Here is a 27,318-nt window from a genome sequence, read left to right as displayed (position 1 = left end):
CAGTGACGTCACGAGGGGGCGGTGCCGGCGCGGCGGGGACGGGAAGGGTCGGGATCGGGGTTGGGATTCAGATCGGGATCGGGATCGGGATCGGGCACAGCCGCCGCCGCGATGTCGGTGAACGCGGACCTGCAGAGGGAGCGCGCCGCCGCCACCTTCCAGCCCGAGCTGCTCACTCACATCCTGGACGGCGGCCCTGAGCGCACCCGCCGCCGCAAGGAGATCGGTGAGGGGAGGGCCCGGGCCGTGGGGACGGGGCGAGACAGCCCCGGTGAGGGCGAGGAGGAGGAGGAGGATGTGCGGGGGTGGGAAGGGGAGAGGCTGCGTGGTGGGGGAGACCCAGGGAGCACCTCAGGGAGAGCGGGGTACAGGGCGGGGGTAGCGGGGTGAGGTGAGGAACGGGGAGGTGAGGAACGACGAAGTTGTGAGGGGGTCGCGGGGCGGGAGAGGGTGTGGAGAAGCTTTTTTCCCCAAGGAGAAGAGAAAGCTGTGAGGAGAGGGTTTGCAGGTGGAGGATCAGCGTAAAGGAAGGGGTTAGAGGGGAGCAAGAGCTGCGTTAAGTCCCTGGTCCCCCTCTTCTCCCCAGAAAGGATGTAGTGCGACCCTGGTAGAGCACTGTCCTTTTACTTCTCTGTTTCCCCTTCCTCCAGAGGGTCAGAAGTAGCTTCCCATGGGCATTTCTCATGTACTCTGTCTCCTTTTTCCTTCCTCACATGCTCTTGCCCAACAGTGCAAATGTCATCTGTTTGTCACCCGGCACGACGTGGTTGTGAGAGATTAATGAGCTACTTCCAGTCCCTTCCCTGGCCTGGGACTGTCAGAGGCTGCTGTTGTGTAACTTCGGTGCCAGAGGGGGGCCACAGAAAGTCTGTGGTCTCTGGGCACCTTGTTTTCCAGTTGGCACAGTGGGAATAATAACTGTGCCCTTCTGCTGGAGTTACATGGGGGGTCAGAGTTCACGAGGCTGCCTGAGCCTGTGAGGCTGTTGCTGAGGGGCCTGCAGGTCTTACATCAGTGGCTTGCCCTCCTGCCAAGTCCAGAGTGCTTTGAACTGAAAATGGGGTTTATGTGTGGAACGAGAGTGCTGGGAGTTGAGCTCGCAAAGAGCTTTGATTTCTTTCCCGTTTTGTTAACTTCTAATTTTATTTTCAATTTTCCGATACCTCTGCCTTGAGGTAGAGCAGGTAAAGTGCTGGGTTGTTTCTCACCCCTTGCTGAGGTTTGTGGAAACTGAGCTTGTTTTCCTTTCCTGTTCTGTCCCCAGAGGCTTTAGTTCTTAATGACCCTGACTTCCAGCACGAGGATTTGAACTTCCTGTCCCGGAGCCAACGCTATGAGCAAGCCATCAGGAAGAGCTCCTTGATGGTGATGAAGCTCAGGGAATATGGAATTGCAGATCCCGAGGAGATCTACTGGTTTAAAAGGTACCTAAAAAGATGCAGAGTTTGCTTCTTGTACATACTTTAATCATCACCAAGGATGTTAGAGTTGTGCTTTTTCCCTATGTTTTTTGTTTAAAGGAAGCTCAAGACCTCTCAAGTCTGGCTTCAGTGAATTTCAGATGAAACCCTAAATTCCTGATTTTTGTGTTTTCTTAGGTTTTTTTTTTAACAGAAATGCAACATTAACAATTGCACTTTATATGTGGTGCAGAAAACATAAAACAGAACTTGAAGTCAGATTTTTCTTCCCAAAGGAATAAAAAATTTATACTGAGTTACTTTGAATCTGAATAGATCTGATGAGTTGTCAGCTTCTAATGAAATCTCTAAAAGCTGATTACTTCACCTTGCACTTAGACCCAATAAAGTCACATTGCAGGGATACTTGAAAATATTCCAAGATGACTTATAAGTTCTTGTTTATCACTGTGTGTTCTGTGTCCCTCCTTTAAGCTCCTGGTTCCACAGAGGTTCTCTTTGACCCAGAGGCTTTTTGTTGTATCTGACCTTTGGTTTATCTGATAATATGACCTTTGGATCAAGTTAATCAAAGTAAGAATGTCTTTACATCTGAGTTTTCATTCCTTCCAGAAGGAATTAGAGCTCAGTTCCCGATTTTGATACATTTCTCCCCCTAATTTTGTTAAACTTTTTCTGATTTAGTGAAATAGAAACTGAAAGCAGAGAGGTTACACAGATCTAGAAATCTGTTGTAATCCCATGGATATATCCTCTGGTGCATTAAATAATGAACCACAAGCCCCCTCTCACTTGTTTTGTAGAAAAGCTCTCATGGGCCCCAGGGCATGACCACTGGCACTGGAAATTGAGGTCATCTTGTCCACTGTGGTTTTACTTTCAGAGAAACTGGTTTGCACTGACCTGTGTCTTGAAAGTTCTCATGGAAGTAACGTAAATAATTTAAAATCTATCATTGGTGGACAGTGATAATAGGAAACAAGTTCAGTGACAGCAGTGCATTATTCAGGTGCTGCACAGCCAAAGTTAATCATTAATTCTTTTCCTACACAAGGTTCATTGAAAGTGTCAGGGAAATTTCTTCATTTTTTATTTCCATGGAGAAAATTCAGTAAAGTCATCTAGTCTGTCAGATGGAAAATTTTAACAAATTTTCTGTCTTTTTGTAGCATTAATGATAATATTATATGAAAACAGACTTTTCTGAAGTAGTCAAATGAGACATTCTAGTTTTGTCTTTCCATAACCTTACTTTGGAGTCAGCAATTCTTAGGTGGGTGAAAGTGTGATATTTCCTAGAGATACCAAATAGTACCTCCATATCTAACGTAACATGAATGGTTATGTGTGATTAGTCAGAACTCACAGTCCAAAACCAACTGAAGCAATGAAAAAGGCTAATTTTGTTCCAAGGTAAAATCTAATTGCAGCCACTCAGAATTTCAAAATATAGTTGCAATTACTATAGACTGACTGTATTTGCCATTTTTTATTTATTTTATATACCATATTCATTCTGTAATAACATGTAACAGAATGAAGAGCAGTGCATAAACTTCTTGCCTACAGGTGAAATGTGTTTGCTCTAAGAACTGTACGTTGTTAATATTCTGAACTGTCTTCTTTACTATAATGTGTGGTGTTGGCAAGGGAGGATGTGGGCTTGCTGCTGCTTAAAAAATGGATGAAATGAAAGGATTATTTTTTCATCCTTTGATTTCATTTGCATTTTAACATCTGTCCCCACTTTCCCACCTTTTGAGTGTTAAATATTTTTTAGATTTGGTGAACTGCACCCAACTGACAAAATTATGTTTATTTCTATCCCATATCCAAACATGCTAATTGGTGCTAACTGTAAGTGACTTCATTTGTGTAAAAGCTGACCTGGAAAAAGTGTGTTTGGGCTTGTTCATTTTTCCAAACTAAAATCTGAATGGATATGGTGTTGCAACATGCCTCAAATGAAGTTTATGAAATAGACTGACGTCCTTGATCCAGACCTCAAGTTGTATTTATTGTGATTGACATTTCTACTTACGGAAGCTTAAGAAATTTCCTCAGTTATCCCCAAAAGGCAGGGACAGATTTACATATGCAATTTTGAGGAGTTTTTCCCTGCAGCTTTCCTAAACTGCCAGAACATCTCCAGGTAGCTTTGCACATGACTCACCAACTTTATAGCTTGATTTATGAGTAGGTGAGGAGAAATGCTGCTTCCTTCACTGCCCTGAAGATATACTTAAACAGTTGCTGCTGCTGCTGTGACATGTCCAAGTGAATGCTCCTCCTTCCTGTTTCCAAAGGGCTTTGTTGGACTCCAAATCTTAAAGAGGATCTATTAAATATACTTAATTCCTTTTCATGTAGTAATTCTTCTATGTCCACACTGCAGTTGCAGCTGTTGTGACTACAGCTTTGAAAGCCATCAGCCTGAAAGTGCCAATATTCCAGATTTCTTTTACGGTCTAACTGCAGCAAGATGTAATTCAGCATGAAAAATGGGAAATGTTTCTGGTGTAGTGCTCCAACACTCTTGGAAGAGAGCGAGCTGCTCAGTTTTAATTCACCTTCAACTTTAATTAACCTTCATTGAGGAAAATGGGTTTAAACAAAGAAGTGAAAAACAGTTGAGATAAACTGGGTAATGGAAGAAGAGAAGACCTGAGAGCTGCTGGTCACCAGATGATTCCTGTGTTCATGAGCACTGCATGAATGTGCACTTTCCCTGTTGGAATTTGGTTTTACATCTCTAAATTAGGACCTGGAGTAGCTTTGATCTTGTCAAAGTAGAAAAACTCTACTATGGGCCCTACTTGCCATTGCTCAATTAATGCAGAGTGCATGAGTCTGCCTTGATCTTACTTTGACACAGCTGGAACAGGAGTTTATTGCCATAGCAGTTGTTAGCTCTGAAGCCCAGATAGCACAGCTCAAACGCAGCTCCTGCTCCTTCTCCACTGGGATCTCCACCCTTTGAGCTCCTCTTTGAGAGAGTTACTTCAAGAACTGCACAAAGCAGAAAAGTTTGCACACAGACTAATGTAAAGTAAATGCCCCCTGTTCTGTGACCAAGTTCTGCAGCCTGAGAATGGCTTTGCAGCTGTTCTGTAGCTTTGGAGCCTCTGAACAGAGACTTTGCCTCTGTTGTCCTCTGTGCACTTGGAGGCAGTGACACACCTGTCACATAAGTGCCATTTACTGTGTGGGTGGCACTGGTTGCTGTGAAATCTAAGAAGATCTGTATTGCCAAAGCACATATTACTACACAGCCTTCTCCCAGAAGTGGATTTGGAGCTGCAGCCTCATTGTGACACTGGTTGTTGTTGCAGGGCTGACCTCAGAGCAGCTGGTCATTGATTAGATGGTAACTGCCACCATCAGTCTTGACAGAGCAGAGTGTTTGAACAGTTAGTTACACACTGCAGCCTTTGGAGAACAGCCAGTCCACGTGCTGGGAGTACTGAAATTATGATGGGAAGCAGTAAGAGTTCAGAGAAAGAAAAAGGAAGGGAAGAAAAGCTGTTGTTCCTCCCTTCACAGCTGGTACTTCTCCTGTTTGCCCTGTGTCTTGAGGAGAACAGGATTCTCTCTCATTGTCATTCAAGTTGTTAGAAGGCACATTAAGGAAATCCTAAATCTTCAGTGTGTAGTAGGCAGAGATGAATAGTTTCTGCTATAATTTAATTTTCATCTTAGTTAATGCAAGAAGCTGTTAAACTGCTGCACGATTGGCTACTGAAACATCATGACCTTCTGACACAGGGATGTGTTAAAGCATCCACTTGCAAAATGTCTGTTATCTTCCTCCTGTCAGAGAAGGGGATAGTTAATGAGGAGATATCTGGCACTTGTGATTAAACTTCCTCATAGGCAGTGAAAGTTGCTGGTGTGACCTTTCAGAAGATTTCTGGGATTTTTTCCTGGAGAATTACCTTCGGAGAAGCAGTGTCTGACCTGATTTTTCTGACAGCAAAGCATGGGCTGCACATTTTTCTCAAGTTCTTTCAATGACTGCTGAAAATAGGCAAAGACCAATTCAAACTCTTCCCAAGCTTCCGTGAAACTTTGAAACAAAGTCAGCACTCATTTTCTCCCTGTAGATTTGTCCTTTTTGGGTCCAAGGAGTAGGTGCACGATAATTATGCTGTAGGCAGTGAGGAAGAAAAGGGTGTTGCTGTTGCTGTATAGGGCCTGGGCTAAAAGAATGACCCACTTAGGAAACCACAAGAGTGTTGAAAAGCTCTGTCTTACTGTCCTTGCAGCATTTTTTAGCCCTTGGTCGCCCCAAAAGCATCAGCTTTGGTAACATGTGCTGCTGTAGGCAAGAATTTTTTGGTGAAAGAACTGTGTGGCTCGATTCCAGGAACTTGAGACACTGTACCTGCACCCACACCAGCTTAAAGCACAGTTAGATTATAATTATCTCAATAAATATCTAAATGAAAATCTAATAGCACCAGCATTAGATTACAATAGTTTTGGTCCTGGTAAAATCCATGGCTCATTTAGTCTTGTTCATTTAAAAAAGGCAACGTGCAGTTCAGTGGTGCTTTGTCTCTCACTCTAAGGCTGGTTTTCACAGCCTGTACAGGACCTGCTGTTGAATTATCAATTATTTACTCTCTGCATGGAGCAAAATGCCAGTCACAAATGCTGTTGTAATTGACAAGCTGTGTGCAGAACACCCCCTCTGTGGTACTTATGCAGAGGGCTCATTTTTTTTCCTCCTTTGTCTTAGAGTTTTGATGGAATAAACATTTGTCTACAGTAGAAGATGAAGAAACTGTTCAAGCTGCAGAAGGGAGATGTTTTAATTGAGAATGTACTTTGCCTGCCATTGTGGCTACTAGATAATTAGAGTTCTCTTTCATGAAATAACTTCTGCTTTGGTGAAGCAAACTTAAAATATCTGATTTTTCTTTCCATTCTCTCCAGCACAAGACTGTAACGGTAATTTTAATTGAAGCTGAGTTCCAGGTCTCACAACTGTTAGAAGCAGCTGCAGGTAGTACAGAGCTGTTCTGAAAAGAACTCAGTCACCAAAGAAAGCTTTACATTTTTAATATATGTTTCTTTTAACTAACAATGCCCTAGTTGCAGGCTACCAGCAGCAGCAGTGGGATTTATTCCCACAAAGCCTGAAAGTTGGGGAAGAAAATAATTCGGTTTTCATGTCCTTAGTTTCAAGTTCCTCATGAACCTTTGTAGGATATTTTTTCCAGATACACAGCCACAGCAGGATTCATGGGGTGAAGAAGATGCCTGGAAGAAACATCTGTTTCCCCATTAGCTCTGCTTCTGATGCCTCCACATTTGGAGGTTGCTTTTGGGACAAAAAAAAAAAAAAAAGGTTGAATGAAGCAAAGAGATTATTTATCTTATGCTCCAATTGAAGAAAAGCCTTTCAGGTTCGTGGTAACAGTAAGACTGAGATCCAGATCCCTCTATTTCTCTCCTGTAGAACATGCTTGGGCAATTCTCCTGAACCTATGGGTCTCCACTTCAGCATGTTTCACAAAACCATAGAGACCCAAACGACTGCTGCTCAGAAGGAGAAGTGGCTGCCCCTGGTCCGTGGAGTCAAGATAATTGGCACCTACGCCCAAACCGAAATGGGACATGGTTAGTTCCCTTCAGGGATCAATGGGTAACCTCTTTTCTCTAACTCCAGTGGGTAAATTGTTAATGTTCCCTGGGTCAGTCTAAAGGGGGAAAGGTAAAATTCCTCAGTTAATGGTTTGATGTGTGTAACCAGACAGCTGCCTCATTTCACATCCTGACAATCCCAGGATTCCTTTTGGTCTTTTCCAGAATGCACCTCTTAGCTGATCTCTGCATTGGTAGTTGTTACCTTCTTTTTGAAATGAGGAGGTTGTTGTAAGCCCTGAGAGTCTGAATTTCACTTGAGCCAGTTGGAACATGTTAATGAACAGTACTGTGGTTTTTACTTTTGCCTGATTTTGGAACATGTATGCCAGAGCCCTCGGTGCATGGCTGGCCTGCAGAAACAGGTCAGGAGCATTCCTATAGGAGCAGTGGAGCAAAATTGTGAGGTTTGGGTTGAAAGTCAGGTATGCTTTGCCCTAGGCACTTCTCTTCCAGATGCTGCTCCACTGCAGCTGTACAGCTTCCTGGAAAGGTCTTGTTTACAAAGAAAAAAAAACCATCTTATTCCTGCTGCTGTTGAAAGCAACCTTCACTGCTTCAAATGGAAAAACATTTAATGGATCAAGAAACAGTCTTTTAGCCCAGCACCTGGAATTATGGCTGTTAAATACCAGCAAGAATAGTTTACCAACAAGGACTCCAATGCTTGTGCTGGCATCTGAAGTGGAAAAGCCTGAGGTGTACAAGTCTGGACGCTGCTGGATGGCAATGCCAGCTGTCTGGTTGTTCAGTTACAGCTGTGAAACATTCGTAGAAGACTCAGTGGAAGAAATCTTGTCCTCTCTCCTACTCAACAAACCCAGCTCAACACCAGAAGCTGAGAGATAACTGGATGGCAACAATCAGTGCCTGCTGGCCTTATTTGCTTTCTCACACCAGCTGCTTGAAATCAGTCACATACACACTGCAGTGATTGGTTTTACTTATGATTTCACATTAAATCATTGCACTTTCTTGCCTGGTGATGGTTGATTTCCTTATAGTTCTCATGTTGTTTCATGGTTAAATTACTATTTGACACTAAATGGAGCTAATACAGTGAAGCAGATATATTTTCTATGCTGAATAATTGAAATGCAAACATTTGGCATTCCTGCTATGAATGTTGAGTATCTGATATTTCATCAGTGAAGCTGCTGCAGTAATTGTCACTGAACTTTGCTTAATTTAATCCTGATGTTTAAAATCTGGTGATGGGGAAACAGACCTTTGGATTATTGAACTCTGGCCTGAATGGGTAGTTACTCAGTTTTATCTTGGTGACTATGTGTGTGATAGCCTGTGTTGATTTTAGCCTGTTTCATAGTGAAGAAGTCTCTCTCTCTAAAAAAAAAAAAAATTCAAAGAAAGAAAAAACAAATAGCACAGGGCTGAAAATGAAACAAGAAGGAGCAGTGAAAAAGTGAAAATATTGTGCTGTTTCTATCTGGTTTATAACTACTGCTGGTAAATAAGGAAATTTTTTTCCACTCTTGGCTGTCAGCTGTGTAGTCCTCACCAGTACTGAGCTCACTTAGAAGCTGGTATTCCTGGTAGGCCATTAGTCCCCTGTTGGACTTGGTCACTGTGCAGTCAGAAAGCTTAGAAAACCTTGCTTCTGGGTTTATTAAATAGTTGAATTTGTTTGTAGGAGTCTGAGAATATCAAAAAAACAGTTCTTGGGAAGCCCTAGGGACAGAACTAGTTCATATTAATGTGTATTTAGAGAACACAAGGATGCATTGTTCCCACTTTGCTAAGAATGTCAGATGAGTTTGAGCCAAGCTCAGACCAGTGCTCTTTCCATAATGCATTTCATTTAAATATATCTATATATTCCTGTTAAAGTCCAATTAATTTCATACATAAATGAGCCAGATGGAGGTACTGGTCTTCAGTCTATTCCCACTATTTTAATACTCAAAGCTGTCAATATTTTAAGGTTTAATAATGGATTAATTCTTCATATCAAAAAACTTAATAGACCACTTAATTACCTCACAATGATGTTTGTCAGAACATGGAGAAAAAGTAATTCTAATGAAAGATGTTTAATTGGAGATAATTTGTGCTGGTGATTTACAAATTGCAAAATGTTGGCTTTCTTCCCAAGTTGTTCATGTTCACAACTTTGACTTACAGGTACAGAGCACTGTCCTTTTAAGAAAGTTCTTTAAAATAGAAGAAGCTGAAGGGACATGTACACTAATTGTGTCTGATATTCAGTTTTAAAAAATTAAAGTAAATAGTGCAGCCAGTTAAGGTTTGCCTTTTTTTAGAAAAAGAAAGTCCATTGAAAACCTAACTTGTTTAACTGGATAAACTGGGATTTCCACCAAGTTCTACCTGGTGTACCTTCTTTGTTCCACCTTCAAAACATAGGAAAAAGAAAAAAGAAAAAGATGGACTTCCTGTATTTGGTTGAAAGCACACTGTGTTCAGCCACATCACATCTCCAACAAACTGACATTCTCAGCTGTCTGCTTCAGCCCGTTGAACTTAGGGATGCTCTGGTGTTCAGACCAGAAGGTCTGGTCCATCTTTTGGTTTGGATTCATCCTTTTTTTTTTAAGTCAATTTAGGGGAATGTTGCAGATGCACTTTCTGCATGATTACAAAGAAATGCACTGCAGCGTGTTAATTTCAAAGCGAGCGCAATTTCTTATTACTCAGCCCTGAGAAAAGGACAGTGCTCTGGCTCTCTAGAATACACTCGCTGAATTCCGATTGACACGTGAATCATTTTTTTTTTCTTTTTGTCTCTTCCTCAATCTCCACCATGAATCCTCATGCTTGCTTCCCTCCCATAACATTCCCTTCACGCTCCCATCCCGTGACAATTCTTCACAGCTTTGTTCACCGCGGACGGCCTGAACCTCTGGACCTTCACCTGGGCATGTTCCTCCCCACTCTTCTCACCCAGGCCACCCCAGAGCAGCAGGATCGCTTCTTCATGCCTGCCTGGAACCTGGAGATCATTGGCACTTATGCCCAGACTGAAATGGGCCATGGTACAGTACATTCAGTAAATGCTCTTTCTAAGAATGGCTTTGTGTACAGAGGATTCCCGTGCCTGGGATGAACAGTGTGTGTGTGTGTATCCCACAGTTTTACACGGGCAACTGGGATTGTCGGGAAAAGTGGACAGCCTCTGAAAGGGTAAATAGAGCATTATGCCATGTGCTGCTTCCCTCTCTTCCTCGGAAGGGAGGGTTTGACGTCTGTAGCTCTGTAAATGAGCACCTGGATGCTCCATGTGCCATTCAAACCAGTATCATTGCTGCCATCACTGGTGCTGTCAGTTAGGTGGCATCTGTTCATTTTACATTTGCTGTTCTTTCCAGTTTGAGTTCTGCTTTGCTCTAGTTAATGTTCAGTGTAAAGACAAAAGGACACAGCTTTGAGGTATTGAAAGAGATGCCAAAAAATTTAAAGTTGGCTGTTCACCTCAGGATTAAACTTGGATTAGATGGGTCAGGATTAACTTGGTTCCAACGCTCATGTTCTGTGGGGAGCTTTTTCCCCTTAGTTCACTCCCATGTGTTCATTTTAACTGACCGTGAAATGTGTTGGGCTTTTTGAGTTCTCGGTCTCAAGTTGACTTTGTTTTTTGTTGCTATTCCTTTGCTTTCAAGCTTTGAAATGGATTTTGATAACTCCAACAGTATTGTGATTGCAACACTTCTAATTCAAGTTTCAAAGGGAGGATATTCTGCCTTGGGAAACCTTAATTTTGGTCATCTCAGAGTTGCAGATGAGAATTATTTTCTAAAAATGAGCAGGATTCACCTTTGTGTTGAAGGGAAATGTAGAGACTGTGTGAAGCATAAAGTAACTGCAAGTCTGAGGAGAATCTCTTGGAACTAGTGAGGTTTGAAGATCTTTTCCCAGCAGAGTAAGTCTGTGTTGAGCTGCCTGTGGAAGTCTGCCATTATCTCCATGCTTTGAGAACGTGGTTGCTGCAAGGTGATCTCCTTTCTCCTGTTGGAGCTCTTGTCCTGCCCTGTCAGTCCAGACTCTCAGGAGTGTTCACAGCTTGTCCAGTTTAAGCAAGTAAGCCTGGTGCTTTGGGGAGTTTTTAAGGCATTCAGGGGCAATGCCACTGCTCTGGGACAGGTGTGTGGGAAATGAAGAATTGGGGGCAGAAGACCAAGACTGTTCCTGGAATTATCTCCATCTTTTTGCAGTCTCTTCATCTACCTGCATCAGTACCTGGCATACCCATGCCATTATTTGCAGTCTTGGTGCTATGGATGATCTCTTCTGGGAGATCAGCTTCATCAAGTGAGGAGAATGTAGGCTTGATGAGGGAATGAAGAGGTGATGGGCACTGTTTATTTCGACTTGTGGCGAGAACTGGATGGTTTTGTTTTGCAATTTAATCAGATTGCATTTTAGTGAAATTCATGTGAGTGTGTTCCTGTGGAACATTTTAACTGAGAAAGGGCTTCTGGTGTGTGATAGCAAAAAGGTGTCAGATTGGAGGTGCTTGGAAAACTAGTCTTAGACCACTGGGGAAAAAAATCAATTTGTTTTCTGAGAATTGGCTTCCTGTGCCAGAATGTGGTCTGGCTCTCACTTGTTCTTCCTTAATTGGTTGATATTTAGCTTTTTTTATATATAGCCTAAAAGCACAGTTAAAACTGAAACATTACTACTGGAGTTCCACTTTCCATTGTCCAGTTCTGTCCTTGTCTCTGTTTTGTGACTGACTTCCTGCCAAAACAATGTGTTTTCTTGTTTCCAGGAACTCATCTTCGGGGCCTGGAAACTACAGCCACCTACGACCCCTCTACACAGGAGTTCATCCTCAACAGCCCCACTGTCACCTCCATTAAGTGGTGGCCAGGTGGACGTAAGTGTGTCCTAATCTGGAAGATGTATGGAAAAACTCAGGGAGGTGATGCCATGGGCGTTATATCTACAGAGTGACAACTGAAAGTTGATCCAAAGAGTTGGCTGAAAGCCAGTCACTCTTGCATAACAAGCAGACTTACCAGAGCCTGCTAAACATTGTGTGCTCTGGACTGTTGCTCAGAACCATTCACACTGTGGATTTGGTGTAATTTTTGATTGCTTGTATCAAATTATTTATAGTTCCTTCAGCTTCACTGGCAGGTGTGGTATTTTATAGTCAAGAAAATTGTGTTGTGCAACTTCTGTTGAGCAACACTTTGTCCTAGAGCCGTACAACTGGGGTGACATCCAGTGGGGTCAGTCTGGGTTTCTAGTGCATGATGTGATGAGGTTATCTCAGAAGAAAGACTCTGTGTGTGTGTAACTGTGTGTGACTGTTTCTGTGCTGACTCCCGCTCCCGTTGCAGTTGGGAAGACGTCGAACCACGCCATCGTTCTGGCTCAGCTCTACACCCAGGGCCAGTGCAAAGGCCTGCACGCCTTCATTGTCCCCATCCGGCAGCTGGGCACACATGAGCCTCTGCCAGGTACAAAGTCACACTCAGGGAATACATTAAATCTCTTTCTCTCTGGCTATATATAGCTGCTTTGTCTTGTTGAAGTCCATGCCTCATTTCATTAGCTGAATTCAGCTGGTAGATCATGGGGCTTAAATGAGTCCTTCTTATGACTGAACTACCACTAAATCATCTTTCCTACCAGGCCTTCAGTGCAAAGTTTAGTTTGTGATTTGATTCTGCCCCTGTGAAGTTTAGTTTGGGATTTGGTTCTGCTCCAGTGTCTCCCAGCTATGCATTCCACGAGCACCACGTCCTGCTTTCTGAAAGTGGAAGAAGAGCTTTCATCACTCTTGAGCTGGATGAACTTTAGAGACAGCTCTTGCAGTGAGTGGGTAGTAAGGCTGCATGGAAATTATGGAGATTCCTACGTTTTGAAGTCCAGTTGTTGTGGTTTAACTCATCAGGCAACTAAACACACACAGCCATTCCCTCCACACAAAGAGATGGGGGAAGGAATTGTGAAAAAGGTAAAACTTTGTCTTGGTTTGGGAAGACAGGTATCTGCCAGGTAATAAAAAAACCTGCCCCCAACAAACTTGTAGGCTGAGATAAAGACAATTTAATAGAACAGAAAAGGAAGGGAAAATAATAACAACAATAATAATAAAAATAAGAATAACAATAACAGTAGTAGAATTTGCGGAGTAAGTGATCACAGTGTGATTGCTCAGCACCAGCTGACTGATGCCCAGCCAGTCCCTGACCAGGGAGCTGTCATCCCCCCCAGCTGGCTTCCCCCAGCTTTATTGTTCAACATGATGCCACATGGTGGGGAATATCCCTTTGTCCAGCTGGGATCAGCTGTCCTGGCTGTGTCCCCTGCCAGCCTCTTGTGTCCCCCCAGCCTCCTCCTCGCTGTTGGGGCAGTGTGGAAATTGGAAAGTCCTTGACCTGATGCAAGTGCTACTCAGCAACAGCTGAACCATCAGTGTGTTATCAACATTGTTCTGCTAAATCCAGAACACAGCACTGTACCAGCCACTGGGAAGATAATTTCACTCTATCCCAGCCAAAACCAGGACACCACTTTTCCATCAAAGAGATTAAGGCCTCTGTTAACTCTTATTCATAACACTGCCAGGACTTGCTAGAAAACTAAACAATCTCTTTATTGGAGGAGGCTTGAACCTCTTGTGTGGTGTTTAGTTCCTATTTCTTAATGCAAGTGGCTTTGTCTGTGGCAGGTATTACAGTGGGAGACATTGGCCCCAAATTTGGCTATGATGAAATGGATAACGGCTACCTGAAAATGGACAACTTCCGAATTCCTCGGGAAAACATGCTGATGAAATACGCCCAGGTAAAGCCGTGAGTTTCAGTATCTGCTGTTAGAAGTGGGCACACTGACTGCTCCTGTGAGGTTGAGCACTGCACCAAAAGGATTGCGGGTGGCTTTTAAATGCTGTTTGATGAGTTTAGAGTGTGAACATGTAAAAGAGAGGAAACTTCACAAATCAACAGCCTGTATTTTCTTTTTAATCTTGTATTTTTTGGCAGGTTGAACCAGATGGCACCTATGTGAAACCAGTCAGTGACAAGCTGACCTATGGGACCATGGTGTTCATCCGTTCCCTCATCGTGGGTGACTCTGCTCGCTCGCTGTCCCGGGCCTGCACCATCGCCATCCGCTACAGCGCCGTCAGACACCAGTCTGAGCTGAAGCCAGGGTGAGTGCAGGAAGACCCAGAGCAGCCTAAACAGCTGAGGGAAAATGCTGAAGTATTGGGAGGAATCGGGGCTGTGGCTGATAGTTGCTTTGGCACTCGGTACGGTTTCAAAACACTGTTTGTCCTGGGGAGTGCTTTCATTCTTGGAATGTCCTCCCCTGCCAGAGGTTTTTGCTGGATGGCCTTAGAGAGTCTGGCTTGATATGGATGGTGAACATACTTAGTGTAGGGATAAATGGGATTTCTGCAGCAGTTTGCTACCACTGACGTGCTAATTCATCTGTGTTTTGCTGTAGGGAACCAGAACCCCAGATCCTGGATTATCAGACCCAGCAATACAAACTCTTTCCTCTCCTGGCAACAGCATACGCCTTCCATTTTGTGGGAGCCTACATAAAGGACACCTATCATCGTATCAGTGGGGACATCAGCACAGGGGACCTCAGTGAGCTGCCAGAGGTACTGTGTCCTCTGGAAACCAGAGTGTTGGTTGAATTTGTGGGAGGTTTCTTTACAGCATGGAAAAAGAGGCATTGAGCCTTTTTGACTTTCACTCATGAGATGTCTTCTACTTCTGTAGTTTCAGAAGCCCCCAAGTCCAGTATGTGCTGGTGACATTTATTTGCTCTATTCATTTAGCACTTTATAAAAAAAGTGTAATGCACGGAGTAATGCACAGTGAGAAAGCTACTGGGAGTATATTTTTATTCAAAAGGTGCATTTCCAGGAATTACGGAGTACTGTTTGGGAGTTACAACTGGTCTTGTGCTTGTGCTGTAACTTCTGAATTATTTTTCCAAGTGCCATGGGTAGAATAGGTGTGTTGATCAAAATATCAGTACTGTACTGAGGGGTTAGGGTTGTAAAATGTTAATTTTCTGTTAGGGTTTGTGACAATAGGCAGTTAAAAACAGTCTTGTACTTAAAATGTGAAGGGGCAGAAGGAACGGTGTACTTAAAAGAAGTCTTTCCATGTACAAGGGCTTTCATATAAACACTTGGCTCAGGGAAGAGTTCCTTCAAGAAAAACAAGACCCCGTGGAACAGCGCAAGAATGACGTTGACTCTACTTCTTTTTTTTTCTGGGAGTTGCAGTCCTTAACATGTATGTGTACAAGCTAAGACTGGAAAATGAACCTGTCTTTGCTGTTGCCCCTCAGCTGCACGCCCTGACAGCGGGGCTGAAGGCGTTCACCTCCTGGACTGCCAATGCTGGCATCGAGGAATGTCGGATGGCCTGCGGCGGGCACGGCTACTCCCGCTGCAGTGGCATCCCTGACATCTATGTCACCTTCACCCCGTCCTGCACCTACGAGGGCGAGAACACGGTCATGATGCTGCAGACGGCCAGGTATGGGAGCTCTGCACAGGGGTGTTCCAGCCTCTCCTTGTGGTCTTTGTGGCTGAAGTTGGTGCCAAAAGGGTTAATTCAATTTCTGCTGCGTCTGTGTAACTTTGAGCAGAGAAACAGGGCAGGGAGAATCTGCTATCCCAGCAAGGACAGTTGGAAGATAAGGGGGAGACATCTGGCTTAGGAATGTAGCTACAGCCAAAACAAGGACTGAATCTGGGAACTTGGGGAGGGTTTTATGGTAATGAGTGAATTATAATATGCATGTAGTGCCTGTTTGTAAGCAACACGCTTGTAAAAAATCGCATGCACACAAGAGGAGTTACCCCCATGCAACCAGGCACCTGTAATAAATAATGCCCTTCTTAACACTAAATTGGTGTTAAGGAGTCTTTTATTTGACTGGTTTGCAGTGAATTTGGTGACAAAGTGATGAGCAGAAGTGTCTGTATTACCATGTCAGGTTTCTGTCCCCTACCCCATTTTTGACAGGCAATTGTGTGCCTACAGCTGTTTTTTCTGGCCTGAGCCTCAGTGAGATTACTTTTGTCCATTCAGACAACTCATGAGTAAGATCTGCCATCTGCTGTCTCTATTTTCAGGTTCCTTATGAAAAGCTACTCCCAGGTGACCTCTGGACAGAAGGTCACTGGCATGGTGTCCTACCTGAACGACCTCTCCAGGCAGCGCATCCAGCCCCAGCACGTGGCTGCCAGGACTGTCACCATGAGGATCAACGACCCCACCAGCTTGGTAGAGGCCTACAAGTCACGTGCTGCCCGGTGAGCTCCCACTGACTGGGCTGAGCCAAGAAAAACTGGGTGAGGTTGTGGTGATGCACTGCCCTGTTTGTGCTGGATTCTCAAGGCGTGGCTGGCAAAGCTTTGATCCGTGCGTTGCTTTCAGGAAGTGACACACTTTACTGGGTTGGGGGTCAGGGTTAAGTGCTTTGAGGCTGCAGGAGGCTGCTCACAGCCTGCTCATAGCCTGGTTACTCTGCTCCCTATCCCTTTGGGATGTATCTTCTTCTTATTTATGTGTAAATTATATTCAAACTTAGAAATACCAAACTGCTCAGAGGTCCTTGTGGAGAGAAACAATCCTGATATTAAAGTTCATTGTGAGGGAAGTGGGTGAGTAGGTATTGAAGCACCACGTGTGCTGTGACAAGTCCTCTTACCCCTCTGTAGCTGTGTTGTAGCTGCAGCAGTGATTATTGGTGTTTTAGAGGCACAACTTGTCACTCCAGTCACTGTCTTCACTCACGGCACATGACAAGAATTCTGAGCTCATGTGCCATGACTGACGTGTATGAATTCAGTGTATGTCATCCTGTTAATGTGGTGCTGTTATATAAACTGGTTTTTTTCATCATATGAATCAGGCTTGTAGAATCTGCAGCGAAGAATCTGCAAGCTGAGCTGAACCACAGAAAGAGCAAGGAGGATGCCTGGAACAGGACTTCTGTTGATCTCGTGCGGGCATCAGAGGTCAGTGATGTGCCTGCTAAAGAAATGTACTGAGGGAGCTCCTCATCTTTCTGTGGCACTGACTGAGCCTCCGTGTTTTCTGCAGGCCCACTGTCACTATGTGATAGTGAAGCTGTTCACAGCCAAGCTGGCCGAGGTCAGTGACGCCGCCGTCCACGCGGTCCTGACCGACCTGTGCCTCCTCTACGCCCTGTTCGGCATCAGCAGGAACGCCGGTGATTTCCTGCAGGTTGGTGTCTTCCTCCAGCACTCTAAATCTCTGAAGCCACCTTCACTGCTTGCAAATGGGCTTTAAATGCCAAGCTGTATGGATGTTATAGGTGTAAATTCTTGGCTGTTGTCTGCCAGAGATTCATTAGAAGTGTGTGTCTGCTGGAAGGCTCTTGTTATGTTTCCCTTGTGATAAATGGAAACCAGGCACGTGCCAAGGTTTAGCTTGAATGGTTTCCAGTTGGTGACCAGCTGCTGTGTGTTAAAAAACTAGGAATTAATAAAGGAGCAGCAGTTAGACGTGCTCCACAAGTAATATCCCTCAAAGGGGATCTTGTGCTCCAAATTCTAACCCATCCTTCAAAGAATGGCTTTACATTGTCAGGCGTTGCTTTTGTTCTCTTCATTCCGTCCATCTGAGAATGCATTTGTGCAGCGGTGTTTTGTTTGCTCTTCAGGCAGACATGGCATGTTTTGTCTTCCCATTTTTCTCTTTGCTGCTTACTAAAAATTTCCCTGAAGCCAGGCACAATTTAATATCCTTATATGCATATTCTCCAAGAAAACCTGCTGCTGCAGTTAACTTACAGATACTCACAGAGTATCCCACCCAGGATTAATAGCTGGGCAGTATGGAGAGCTGTGCTAGCATCTCCCTCGGCTTGTGCATTGTGGCAAATTGCCAATTTAATTACTTAGTGAAGAAAAAAAAAAAAAACCCTTGGTGTTTTATGACCTGCTGCATTTTTGTGTGTGAGCTGTGTGAGATGTTGGAGAAGGGAAGGATTTGTGACTTGTGTAATCCTTGTTTCCCCTCTCAAGGCGGGAATCTTGACCAGTGCCCAAATAAGCCAAGTGAACCAGCATGTGAAGGAGCTCCTGGCTGTCATTCGTCCCAATGCAGTGGCTCTGGTGGACTCCTTTGACTTCCATGATGTCCATCTGGGATCTGTGCTGGGCCGCTACGACGGCAACGTCTACGAGAACATGTTTGAATGGGCAAAGAAATCCCCACTGAACAAAACACAGGTAAAGAAACCTCTTTTTCTCACATGACCAGAGCAACAACTCAGTTATGCTGCAGTGATCTCAGTAGGTAATTGAAGAAGGGGGGAGAAAAGTCACAAGTACTAATGGACCAAAACCAACAGCCTTCTTTTGGTTTGCTCTCTGGAGTTTCTCTCCCAGGTGTACCTTGCATTCATCCCTGTGGGATCTCTTGAGCTTCTCAGTCGAGGGTGGAAATGCTGCATTCCACAGAGAAACAACTGAGTTATCTCAGTGAATTCAAAAGCAATTATCACTTGCTGTTGATTCTGCTTAGTGACAGTAGCTGTGGAAGCCTTGCCCATCTTCTGGCAAATCTTCCAGTCTTCAGGCAGTAGCAGTGAGTGGAGGAAAAGATAAATTGCTCCCCTAGTACTTAGGTGTCAGATGTTGTATATCTGGCCTAGGATTGGAGCTGCAGCTGAGCTAAAATAAACTGAAGTGTCCCTGCTCCATCAGCCAGGATGGTAAATCCTGTCTCCTGGTGCCGATATTTGATGAGGGCAGACTGTATCTCCTACAACGGGCTGCCAAAGACTGCAGCTGGAGTTAAATCCCACCACAGCTTGCTCGTTGTTCTGTACTTCTGAAGTCAGTGGGGCTTAGGAGCTTCATTACAGCCCCTTAGGAAACCTGTACCAGTTTTCTTGTAATTAAAATGCCAAACAATTGCATGGATATAAATCTTACATTTCTTTCTTAAAAGAAAGGTAGTGGGCAGGCTGTTTTCTATATCCTCGTGCTTTGTATCATGTAGATCCTGAAGTACAGAAGTTATCTGGCTTCTTAAATCTATCTAGGTCTTAAATCTCCAAAGTGCCTCTGATTCAAATTTAAGTAGTATTAAAAAACACTGCAAGATGTGAGGAGGTAAAACTGTTTCAAAGACCAGACCTAACCTTGTAACCACTGTCTTGTTGTCTTGCAGGTTCACGAATCTTTCCATAAACACCTGAAGCCAATGCAAGCCAAGCTGTGAAGCCTGCAGATTTTTTAAAATGCACTCTTGTCCTGCCCTGAAAACTGGGTGTTTGCATCCTTCCTTCAGGCACCTAAATCAAACCTTTGAATCCTGTAGCTGTAGGACAGTGAATAATTGTAGCCTTTCTTTCCTCTTTTATAAATGGAGGAGGTGTTCGGGAAGAGTGCGTAGGGATTGATGCCTGTTTTTAAAGTGCAATTATAATGGTAAAATTAACCTTTTAAAAATCTGGGAAAGCTTTATGGATTTATACAAGGATTGCTTTTGTGAAGCTGCTAACTAGAGAGAAGTTCCTGTCAGCTGGAAAAGATGGCAGGACTTTACTACGACGTAGTTGAGAGCCCTCAGGCAGTAGCTTCTGGTGAGCAGTTATGTCCTCCCCTCAAAAAAAGCATCAGTGTCTTGATTTCTTTTTTTTTTTTTTTTTAAGATTAGCCCCACCTCTCTCCTCATTTGGCAAAAGTTTTGCTGTGTGAAGCCTCCTGCAGAGCTCTGTGCATGTGAGTCTGCGTGTGGCACTGTTTTCCTGATGGATCTGGGAAGTAAATACCCGTCCTTCTCTGGAGCTCTGCTTCAGGCATCTTCCCAGAAGAAATCCTCGTGTTTCCTTTGTTTTCCTTCTTTCAATGCCCTGCACAAACTCCTTTTTCCCTTTGTGCCAGCTCTTGGTTAATAGGAGGTCAAAGGAGAACATAGTGATGCTGCTCTGAGGATAAAAACCAACTCGTAGTAATCAGCTGGGTGCTGATGACAGATGTTCTGCCCCTCTTTTCACTCTTAGCATTTTCTAGCACTATCTCAAAGCACTTTACAAATGTTACTTACGTTGATTTGGTGACGGAAAAAAACCACATGTAGTGGTAAAAACTGCAGATTTGACCTGGAATGATGAAGCCAGTATTGGAGGGCAGAAATCAGCTGACCAGCATCCTCAGGTCTTCTGTTTTTTTCTGGGATGTTGTCCTGGTTTTTTAAAGGCATTTGTCAAGAAAACGACAATCCCAAGTGAAGCGTCCAGATGTTGTTTTTCTTTTTCTATCCGTGCATTTCCAAGGAGCTTTCTCTGATTTGCTTAATTTTCTTTTGATATCGACCTGGGCCTTGCACAGTGCTCTCTGATTGAACAGAAGGAATTTAGCTTGGAAGAGAACGTCCTGCTGCCCAGGCAAATCAGTGCAACAACCACAACCAAGCAAAATCATTGCTGCTTTTCCACACCAGTAACTCTGTCGAGTAACCATAAAACCTCTTCACACTAAAGAAGGGCAACTCTGAGCTTAAAATGGTAAAAAAGCTTCACCATAAACCCAAATCCTGCAGCTCTGAGGCAACACTGGAGAAGCTGCTTCTCTGCAGCTTTGGTCTCTGTTAGTCTCTAATTTTGAATCAGTTTTCTGGCACTAACAATGATCAGACACAAGGTTTGGCTCCATGTGCAGTAGCTGAACAGAAAGAAATGTTTAATTTTAAATAAACTAATCAAACTTGCCTTTTGACTGCTGAGTGTTTCAGGTCCCATGGAAGTTCAGGATGCTAGAGGAGGCTGAGGGCTCTGCCTTCCCTGTGTCCACTGGAACAGGCTGCTGGCCTAGGGAGGGGGGATGGAGGAGCAGGTTTAAAATATGCTAATGAGAACAGCACTAGCTGTGTACAGATCTAATAAATTACAAAAATGTGTTTTCAGGCAAAATGTCTCTCTTTTCACACGCTGCCTTCAGTGGATCTCATGTAAAATAATGGGGGAAGTAGAATGAAGTATTCAGAAGACCTCAAATCAGTTCGGTGTTTTATATAGTGTGACCTCCCTAGCTCTGCTCTGCAGTGTTGTAGGGCAGCCAGCCCCAGCCTAAGGGGATCCAGCCTCTCCTGCTGCTCCCAGCCACAGGGGAAGCACAGCTGGCACAGCTGGCTGTGGCATTTGCTCGGTGTCACTGCAGCTCCAACACCTGCAAAAGCTGATCAGTGCCCACTGCAAGGGTCTGACTCTGGGCAGCAGCAGCTTCAGCCCACAGGAGTTGTTTTCCGTTCATTTTTGGAGTTGATGTATTGGGAAACACTTTCCTTCCTTGCTGTTGGTGAGGATTTTGTGCGCTCCTTATCTTGCTGTGGTTGGTGATAATGCCTGAATGCCACAACCTGGCGTGAATTGCTGTGTCTCGGGGTCAGCAAACAGTTAAAACTGCTTAAACTCTGCCCGACGACCCTGCAGCTTTATCCATCTTGGGGCAACAAGATGATGATGCCATTTCCACAAGCGCTGAGCCTCTTGTGGCGCAGGAGTAATTCCAGTGTCAAGCAATGACGCCTGTAAGCGCCTCTGTTCTTCCAGAGTCCTGGAACGAGGGATCTCCCAGAGGCAGATGATTCCCAGGGATTTGCGGGAAGCAGGAACTCGAGTACAAACAAGCCGGAGCAGGACTGGCTTTGTCCTGTACTCAGCCTCGGTGTGAACTGCCCACGGCACGAAGGAGGTTTGGGACACTTCCCTAAGTGGGGCAAGGGCGGGGATGGGGAGCCGGGTGCGAGGGAAGAGCTGCGGCTGTAGGGACGTTTCTAATCAGGCTCTACCGTGGGCAGCCCCGCTGCGGGGGCGGCCGGAGTCAGGCGGCACGCGGGGCAGCCCCATGGCGGGCGGGCCTTCCAAGCCAGCAGTGCGCGGCGCGGCGCGGCGCCCGTCACGATGGCAACGGGGTCCTTGTCTGAGCGCGGCGCACGATATGGCGGCGGCCCTGCTGAGCGCGGCGCTGTGCGGGGCCCGCGGCGGGCGGAGCTTCGGCACGGCCGGTGAGAGACGGGAGAACCGGGGGAGCCCCGAAACCTGCCGGGGAAGGGGGGGGAGAAGAGGAGGGTGCTCTCGGGCTGCGTCCCGAACGCCAAGCCTTGTCACAAGTTCGCTGATGGCACAAAGCTGGTGGGGGCGGCCGGTAGCCCAGAGTGCTGTGAGCCCTTCAGAGGGACCTGGACAGGCTGGAAAAGCAGCTCTGTGGGGAAGGAGCCGGGGGTCCTGGTGGACAATGAGCTGTCCGTGACCAGCTCTGTGCCCGAGGGGACGAGGAGGGCACTGGTGTCCCGGGGTGCGTTGGGAAGAGCATTTCCAGCAGGTCAGGAGTGATGCTGCCCCTCTGCTCAGCCCTGGCGAGGCCTCCCCTGGAGCAGTGTCCAGTTCTGGGCTCCTCGGGGTGGGAGAGACACGGAGCTCCTGGAGCGGGTCCCGTGGAGGGGTGGAAAGATGATCTGGGGACGGGAACATCTCTGTCCTGGGGAAAGGCTGAGGGTGCCGGGGCTGAGAGGGGCCCGCTTCCCTTTCTGTCCCTGTCTGCAGGGAAGGAGCAGAGCAGGGCCCAGCTCTGCTCCAGGGGGCCCCGCAATGGCACCAGAGGCCACGGACACAAAGTGATGCCCAGGAAATTCCACCTGGACATGAGGCAGAACTTCTCCCCTGTGCAGTGACCAAGCCGTGAACAGGTTGTCCAGAGAGGGTGTGGAGTCTCCCTCACTGGAGATGTTCCAGAGCCATCTGGACACAATCCTGTGCTGTGGGATGACCCTGCTGGAGCAGGGGTGTGGGATCAGACGACTCTGGTCCCTTCCAGCCCCACCCACCCTGTGACTCCACGAACGTGGCTGCGGGAGGTGGGGAACGGCTCTGCCCATCCCAGGCTCGTTCCTCTCCCTCTGAACCCCGCGGGATGTGTGTTCCCCTCCAGCCGCGCTCTGGAAGCGCGCAGCCCCGCTGGGGCCGATGCCCAACGAGGCCGTGGACGTCGGCCAGGGGGACGTGCTGCAGAGGTACCGGAGCTTCACGCGCTATTTCCGGCGGGCGGAGCGGGAGAGCCGCAAACCTCGCTGGTGGAACACCTACCGCGGACACACCAACCCCCCCGCAGGTACGCGCCCCTCGGGGTGTCCCCAAAACACCCCGCCCGGTGCTCCAGGCTCAGCCCTTTCCCCTGAACAAGTCTGCAGAGTGCAGATGTCGCCAGGGAAAAGGGGTGGCAGTTTTTAAGAGGGAGTGGGGCTGGCCAGCACCTGCCGAAAGACACGGAGCAAAGAAGTGATTGCTTGGGGGCCCCAGCGGGGCCACAGAGAGCAGACAACGAGCCAGAGCTTCAGGCCTGCAGCAGATAACACAGCTAGGCTGCTCAGCAGTCCTTGGGGCTGGGAATGGGAGGGATGTGAGCCGGGGAAGGAGGTGCAGAGGGGACAGAGTCAAGTCCTGATTGTCCTTTCAAGTCTTTTCTAGTGGGAGGTGTCCTTGTCCAGCAGGGGTTGGAAGTGGATGGTTTTCAGTGCCCCTCCCAACCCAAACCCTTCCCTGATCCTCATCTCTGGGAGTCTCTGTCTCACCCTCTCAGACGTTTCACAGGGGGTTGTGTTTGGGTGCTTTGGGGGCTCACATGTTTCCCCCCTCTCTGAAGAGCCCCCCACAGACATTGGCCTGCCCCGGGAGAAGCTGTCCCGGGCACAGGAGCTCAGGGATAGGAAGAGGATCCTGAGGGAGAACCGCCAGAATGCGGAGATGGAACGAGCGGCGCGGCTCCGCACTGGTCAGTGCCCCAGCACTCCCTTCCTGCCCCAGCTGCTCTGGGGCTCCAGCTGCTGCTGCCTCTGCATCCTCCCTCTCTCCCTGCAGTGCTCATTCCCCTTGACGACGTCAGGGCTGAGTGGGAGAGGACCAGTGGCCCGTTCCACAAGCAGCGCGTGGCCAAGCACTGCGGGGTGTTCCGGGACCTGTTCAAGGGGGACACTTTCACCCCCTGGGTCTCCCTGAGGGTGCAGTACAGCCAGGAGGACGAGCACCTCGTGCCAGTCTACTATGGGAACGTGATGACTCCGTCAGAGGTGTGTGAGGGGAGCTGGGAACAACCTGGAGCCCCTGGAAAGCCTTTTTCTGCCAGGTGCTTCCAACGGGCACGGTTCATTCCAGGAGATGCCTTTTACAAGGGTGTTTCCTCTGTCCTGAAGAGAACTATTTAATGGGTGTGATAGAGACAGAGATTGTAGGTTGTCTGTCAGGAGGCTGCTGGTTATTTATGCCCTGGAGCTTTCCAAGTGGATTCCTCAGTGGCCTGGTAGTGCCCAGTCTGTGTTGTGTCCAAGCCTTGACCAGACACAGTTCACAGAAGCTGTTGTGTGAGTGATTTATATTCTCTTTATGTTGCTCTTTTAGGCTTCCAGTCCCCCTGCAGTGTCGTATGAGGCAGACAAAGGCTCCCTCTGGACCTTGTTGCTCACAAATCCAGGTGAGCAACGAGTTCTTTAAAGGAACGTGTTTAAACTGGGTTGTTTCACTCAGCTTTTGGTTAACTCCTGATTCTTTTGGCTGCACAGGGGTGATAAATACTGGAAGGGTTCAAGGTCAGGTTGGAGCAACCTGGTCTAGTGGAAGGTGTCCCTGCCCATGGCAGGGGGTAGGATGAGATAAGCTTTAAGGTCCCTTCTAGCCCAAACTGTTTTGTGTTCTATGATGTTATATCTGTTAGATTGGGACATATTACATACGGAGGAAAGATTGTAGCCTCCCTAAATCTGTAGCAGTTGAGAGAAGGGACGGTGACACAACAGGGCCTGTGTCACACTGTAGAGGAAATAATTTCCTGACTCCCATCTTTGTTTACCTCTAACCTCCTCTTCCTAGTCTGCCTGGGAGGCAGCTTTGCTGACACTGTTCACCCTGACTGAGGCACAGTGAAGAGATGCAGCTGCCCAAGAAGATTTCAGGAATCTTGGAATTAGATCTGCAGAGTTCTTTGCTCCTCATTTTAAACTCAGTCCTATAGGAATGTTCCTTTTCTGCTAGGGAAGGAATGCTGGGAGGTCTTGATCTGCTCCCCCTGGTTAAAGCAGATCTGGGCATTTTCACTTTGGGGTCGAAGCTGGCACCGGGGTGTCCCTAAGTCACTTTTCTTTGTTGTGTGTTGGCAGATGGACATTTGAGGGATACAGACTCGGAGTACCTCCACTGGCTGGTGTGAGTACATCAGAGCCATGTGCTCTGTACTTGTGGACTGGGCAAAAACTCCTCCAATAGCTCCGAATCCATGGCTTTTCCTGGTGCTCCTGCCATTAGCTCCTTGAGCCCTGTGTTCTGGGTCCTGCTAAGGATGCAGGAGTTCCAAGTATTGCTGCTCTTCAGCATTCCAATCACTGGGTGGGATTTTTCCTGTGGTGAAAGCAATCTCTGCTATCTGTTCCCTTATCAAATGGGGCAGAAATCACATGATAGCATGACAGAGTGATTTGCAGTCCTGGATGAATCTGCTGGAGGGAAATGGGTGTCAATGTGTTTGTGTCCAGGACCAACATCCCAGGCAGTGACATCAAGGCTGGCAAGGAGATGTGCCATTACCTGCCCCCCTTCCCTGCCATGGGGACGGGCTATCACCGCTTTATCTTCCTGCTCTTCAAGCAACACGGTCCCATCGACTTCAGCCAGGACGCTCGGCCAACGCCTTGGTAATTCCTCTGCTCACCTGCTGGGCTTGGCTGCTGCTGCTGCTGCTGCCTGTGGGGTTCATGTACCTGTCACTGCAGTAGAGGAACAGCTCCTGTCACTCTGCAGAGTTCTCCAGGGCTGCTTCGGGTTTGTGTGTGCTCTGCAGCCACAATCCCAGCTCTGCAGTGTCCTGTTGTTACAGAACAGGCTGTTAGAGAGTGGTTTGTCCTGCCCAGAAATGTGCATAGAGATGGAGACACTGGGAGATTTCCTTTTAGTGGCTTCCTTTTCCACCTATTTCAAATGCCCTGGGGTGATGTGGAGCAGAGTACTGCTGCAAGGAGAGGTTCATCTGGTGCTTGTGTCTTTTTTCCAGCTACAGCCTGAAGATGAGAACCTTTAGCACATTTGACTTCTACAAAAAGCATGCCAAGGCCATGACCCCGGCAGGGCTGGCATTTTTCCAGTGTCAGTGGGACAGCTCTGTCACTTCCACCTTCCATCAGCTGCTCAGTAAGGAACGGGGATGCTAGAGGGGATCCATGGGTGGGACATTGCCCTGTGGCTGCAGGCTCTCACTTGGTCTTGGCACTTGTCCAGGATCAGCACAGACTAAGCCCTTCCTGAGTCATGCTCCTCCAAATTAACAGCATCCCTGAAGGAACAACCCCTAATCCTTGGATGAGGATTTTAAAATAACTCCATGGGCATGTTTGAGCAGCCCTGGTGCTGTGTGGGTGAAGGGGGGTGTGTGGTTCAGATGTGAGCCCTCCTGCTGACCCTGTCACCTCTTTGCAGACATGAGGGAGCCCGTGTTCGAGTTCGTGCGGCCGCCCCCCTACCACCCTCCCCAGGTGAAGTTCCCTCGGCACCAGCCCCTGAGGTACCTGGACAGGTACCGAGACACAGAGGAGCCCACCTATGGCATTTACTAGCAGCTGTCCCCTTCTGTGTCTATGAGATGCTGGCTCCTGGACTTCCTGTGCTCCCCTCAGTGCCTCAGGAGGGAAATGACAAAGTCTCAGCCCCTCAGCTCCCAGTTCCACTGTGCTGGGAGACAGCATTGGGTGCTCACAGGGCTGGCAACTGCGTGGTCAAGAGGCTGCTAAACAAGAACATTCAAAGTGAATCCATGGCCAGGCTGAAACCTTGCTCCTGATTCTGCAGCAGAGCTGAGCAGTGGCTGGCAGGTTGCATCTCCCTAGAGATGCTCTGCCTTGCTTCCTGCCAAGGATCACAGTTCTCCTCTTGTCTGTTTATGGAACAAACAGAGCCAGGCCAGCCTGGATTTCTTCCTCTCACAGTGCTGTGGTTCAGGACTGTGTCAGATTTTAGTTGTGCAGTCCTCCTGGAGAGATGAGTTTGATTAAACACTCTGAACAGTGCTGGCAGAGCTGTCTTTATTAGAAGGCGCCTGTTACCCTGGCCAGTTGGCACAGAGCTGAGGAGCTCAGCAGGGTGCAGGGGAGATGGGCAGCCCTTTGCTGGCCAGAGTCACTTCCCTTCTTGGATGTTGTAGTTTGGGAAGTGTGTGGCTACACAGGTGGTAAACCTGCACGAGGTCACTGTTTGTGGAGGTGACTTCAGC

General features: G+C 46.8%; 2 protein-coding genes across 4 annotated transcripts; both read left to right on the top strand.

Annotated features, from left to right (window-relative positions):
* Positions 1-32: 32 nt before the first annotated feature.
* ACOX1 (acyl-CoA oxidase 1) lies at positions 33-20,783 on the top strand. 3 transcript variants are annotated; one of them, XM_066200828.1, is made up of 14 exons: positions 33-226; positions 1,265-1,424; positions 9,921-10,081; positions 11,818-11,925; positions 12,395-12,514; positions 13,732-13,847; positions 14,045-14,214; positions 14,511-14,673; positions 15,375-15,565; positions 16,168-16,347; positions 16,950-17,055; positions 17,141-17,284; positions 18,088-18,294; positions 19,241-20,783. In XM_066200828.1, the coding sequence occupies exons 1-14, from the start codon at positions 112-114 to the stop codon at positions 19,289-19,291; spliced, it is 1,992 nt and encodes a 663-aa protein (XP_066056925.1). In that variant the 5' UTR covers positions 33-111; the 3' UTR covers positions 19,292-20,783. The 3 variants fall into 3 exon arrangements, with proteins under 3 accessions (XP_066056925.1, XP_066056926.1, XP_066056927.1); XM_066200829.1 differs by lacking the exon at positions 9,921-10,081 and adding an exon at positions 6,886-7,046; XM_066200830.1 differs by lacking the exons at positions 33-226; positions 1,265-1,424 and adding an exon at positions 6,984-7,046.
* Positions 20,784-21,993: 1,210 nt separating this feature from the next.
* MRPL38 (mitochondrial ribosomal protein L38) lies at positions 21,994-27,115 on the top strand. Its single transcript, XM_066200531.1, has 9 exons — positions 21,994-22,078; positions 23,002-23,181; positions 23,713-23,841; positions 23,928-24,136; positions 24,465-24,537; positions 25,220-25,265; positions 25,592-25,750; positions 26,107-26,243; positions 26,529-27,115. The coding sequence occupies exons 1-9, from the start codon at positions 22,012-22,014 to the stop codon at positions 26,663-26,665; spliced, it is 1,137 nt and encodes a 378-aa protein (XP_066056628.1). The 5' UTR covers positions 21,994-22,011; the 3' UTR covers positions 26,666-27,115.
* Positions 27,116-27,318: the final 203 nt, after the last annotated feature.

Source organism: Chamaea fasciata, unplaced genomic scaffold (genome assembly GCF_029207755.1).
Source record: "Chamaea fasciata isolate MVZ Bird 193981 ecotype frontalis unplaced genomic scaffold, bChaFas1.0.hap1 SCAF_19, whole genome shotgun sequence".
Taxonomy (NCBI): domain Eukaryota; kingdom Metazoa; phylum Chordata; class Aves; order Passeriformes; family Sylviidae; genus Chamaea; species Chamaea fasciata.
This window is presented reverse-complemented; position numbering and strand designations above follow the sequence as displayed.

Coding starts and splice junctions, on each gene's coding strand:
- MRPL38 (XM_066200531.1), top strand. CDS start 22,012: ATGGCGGCGGCCCTGCTGAGCGCGGCGCTGTGCGGGGCCCGCGGCGGG. Junction 22,079..23,001: donor GCGGAGCTTCGGCACGGCCG/GTGAGAGACGGG, acceptor GTTCCCCTCCAG/CCGCGCTCTGGAAGCGCGCA. Junction 24,538..25,219: donor CTTGTTGCTCACAAATCCAG/GTGAGCAACGAG, acceptor GTGTGTTGGCAG/ATGGACATTTGAGGGATACA.
- ACOX1 (XM_066200828.1), top strand. CDS start 112: ATGTCGGTGAACGCGGACCTGCAGAGGGAGCGCGCCGCCGCCACCTTC. Junction 12,515..13,731: donor CACACATGAGCCTCTGCCAG/GTACAAAGTCAC, acceptor TGTCTGTGGCAG/GTATTACAGTGGGAGACATT. Junction 17,056..17,140: donor ATCTCGTGCGGGCATCAGAG/GTCAGTGATGTG, acceptor TGTTTTCTGCAG/GCCCACTGTCACTATGTGAT.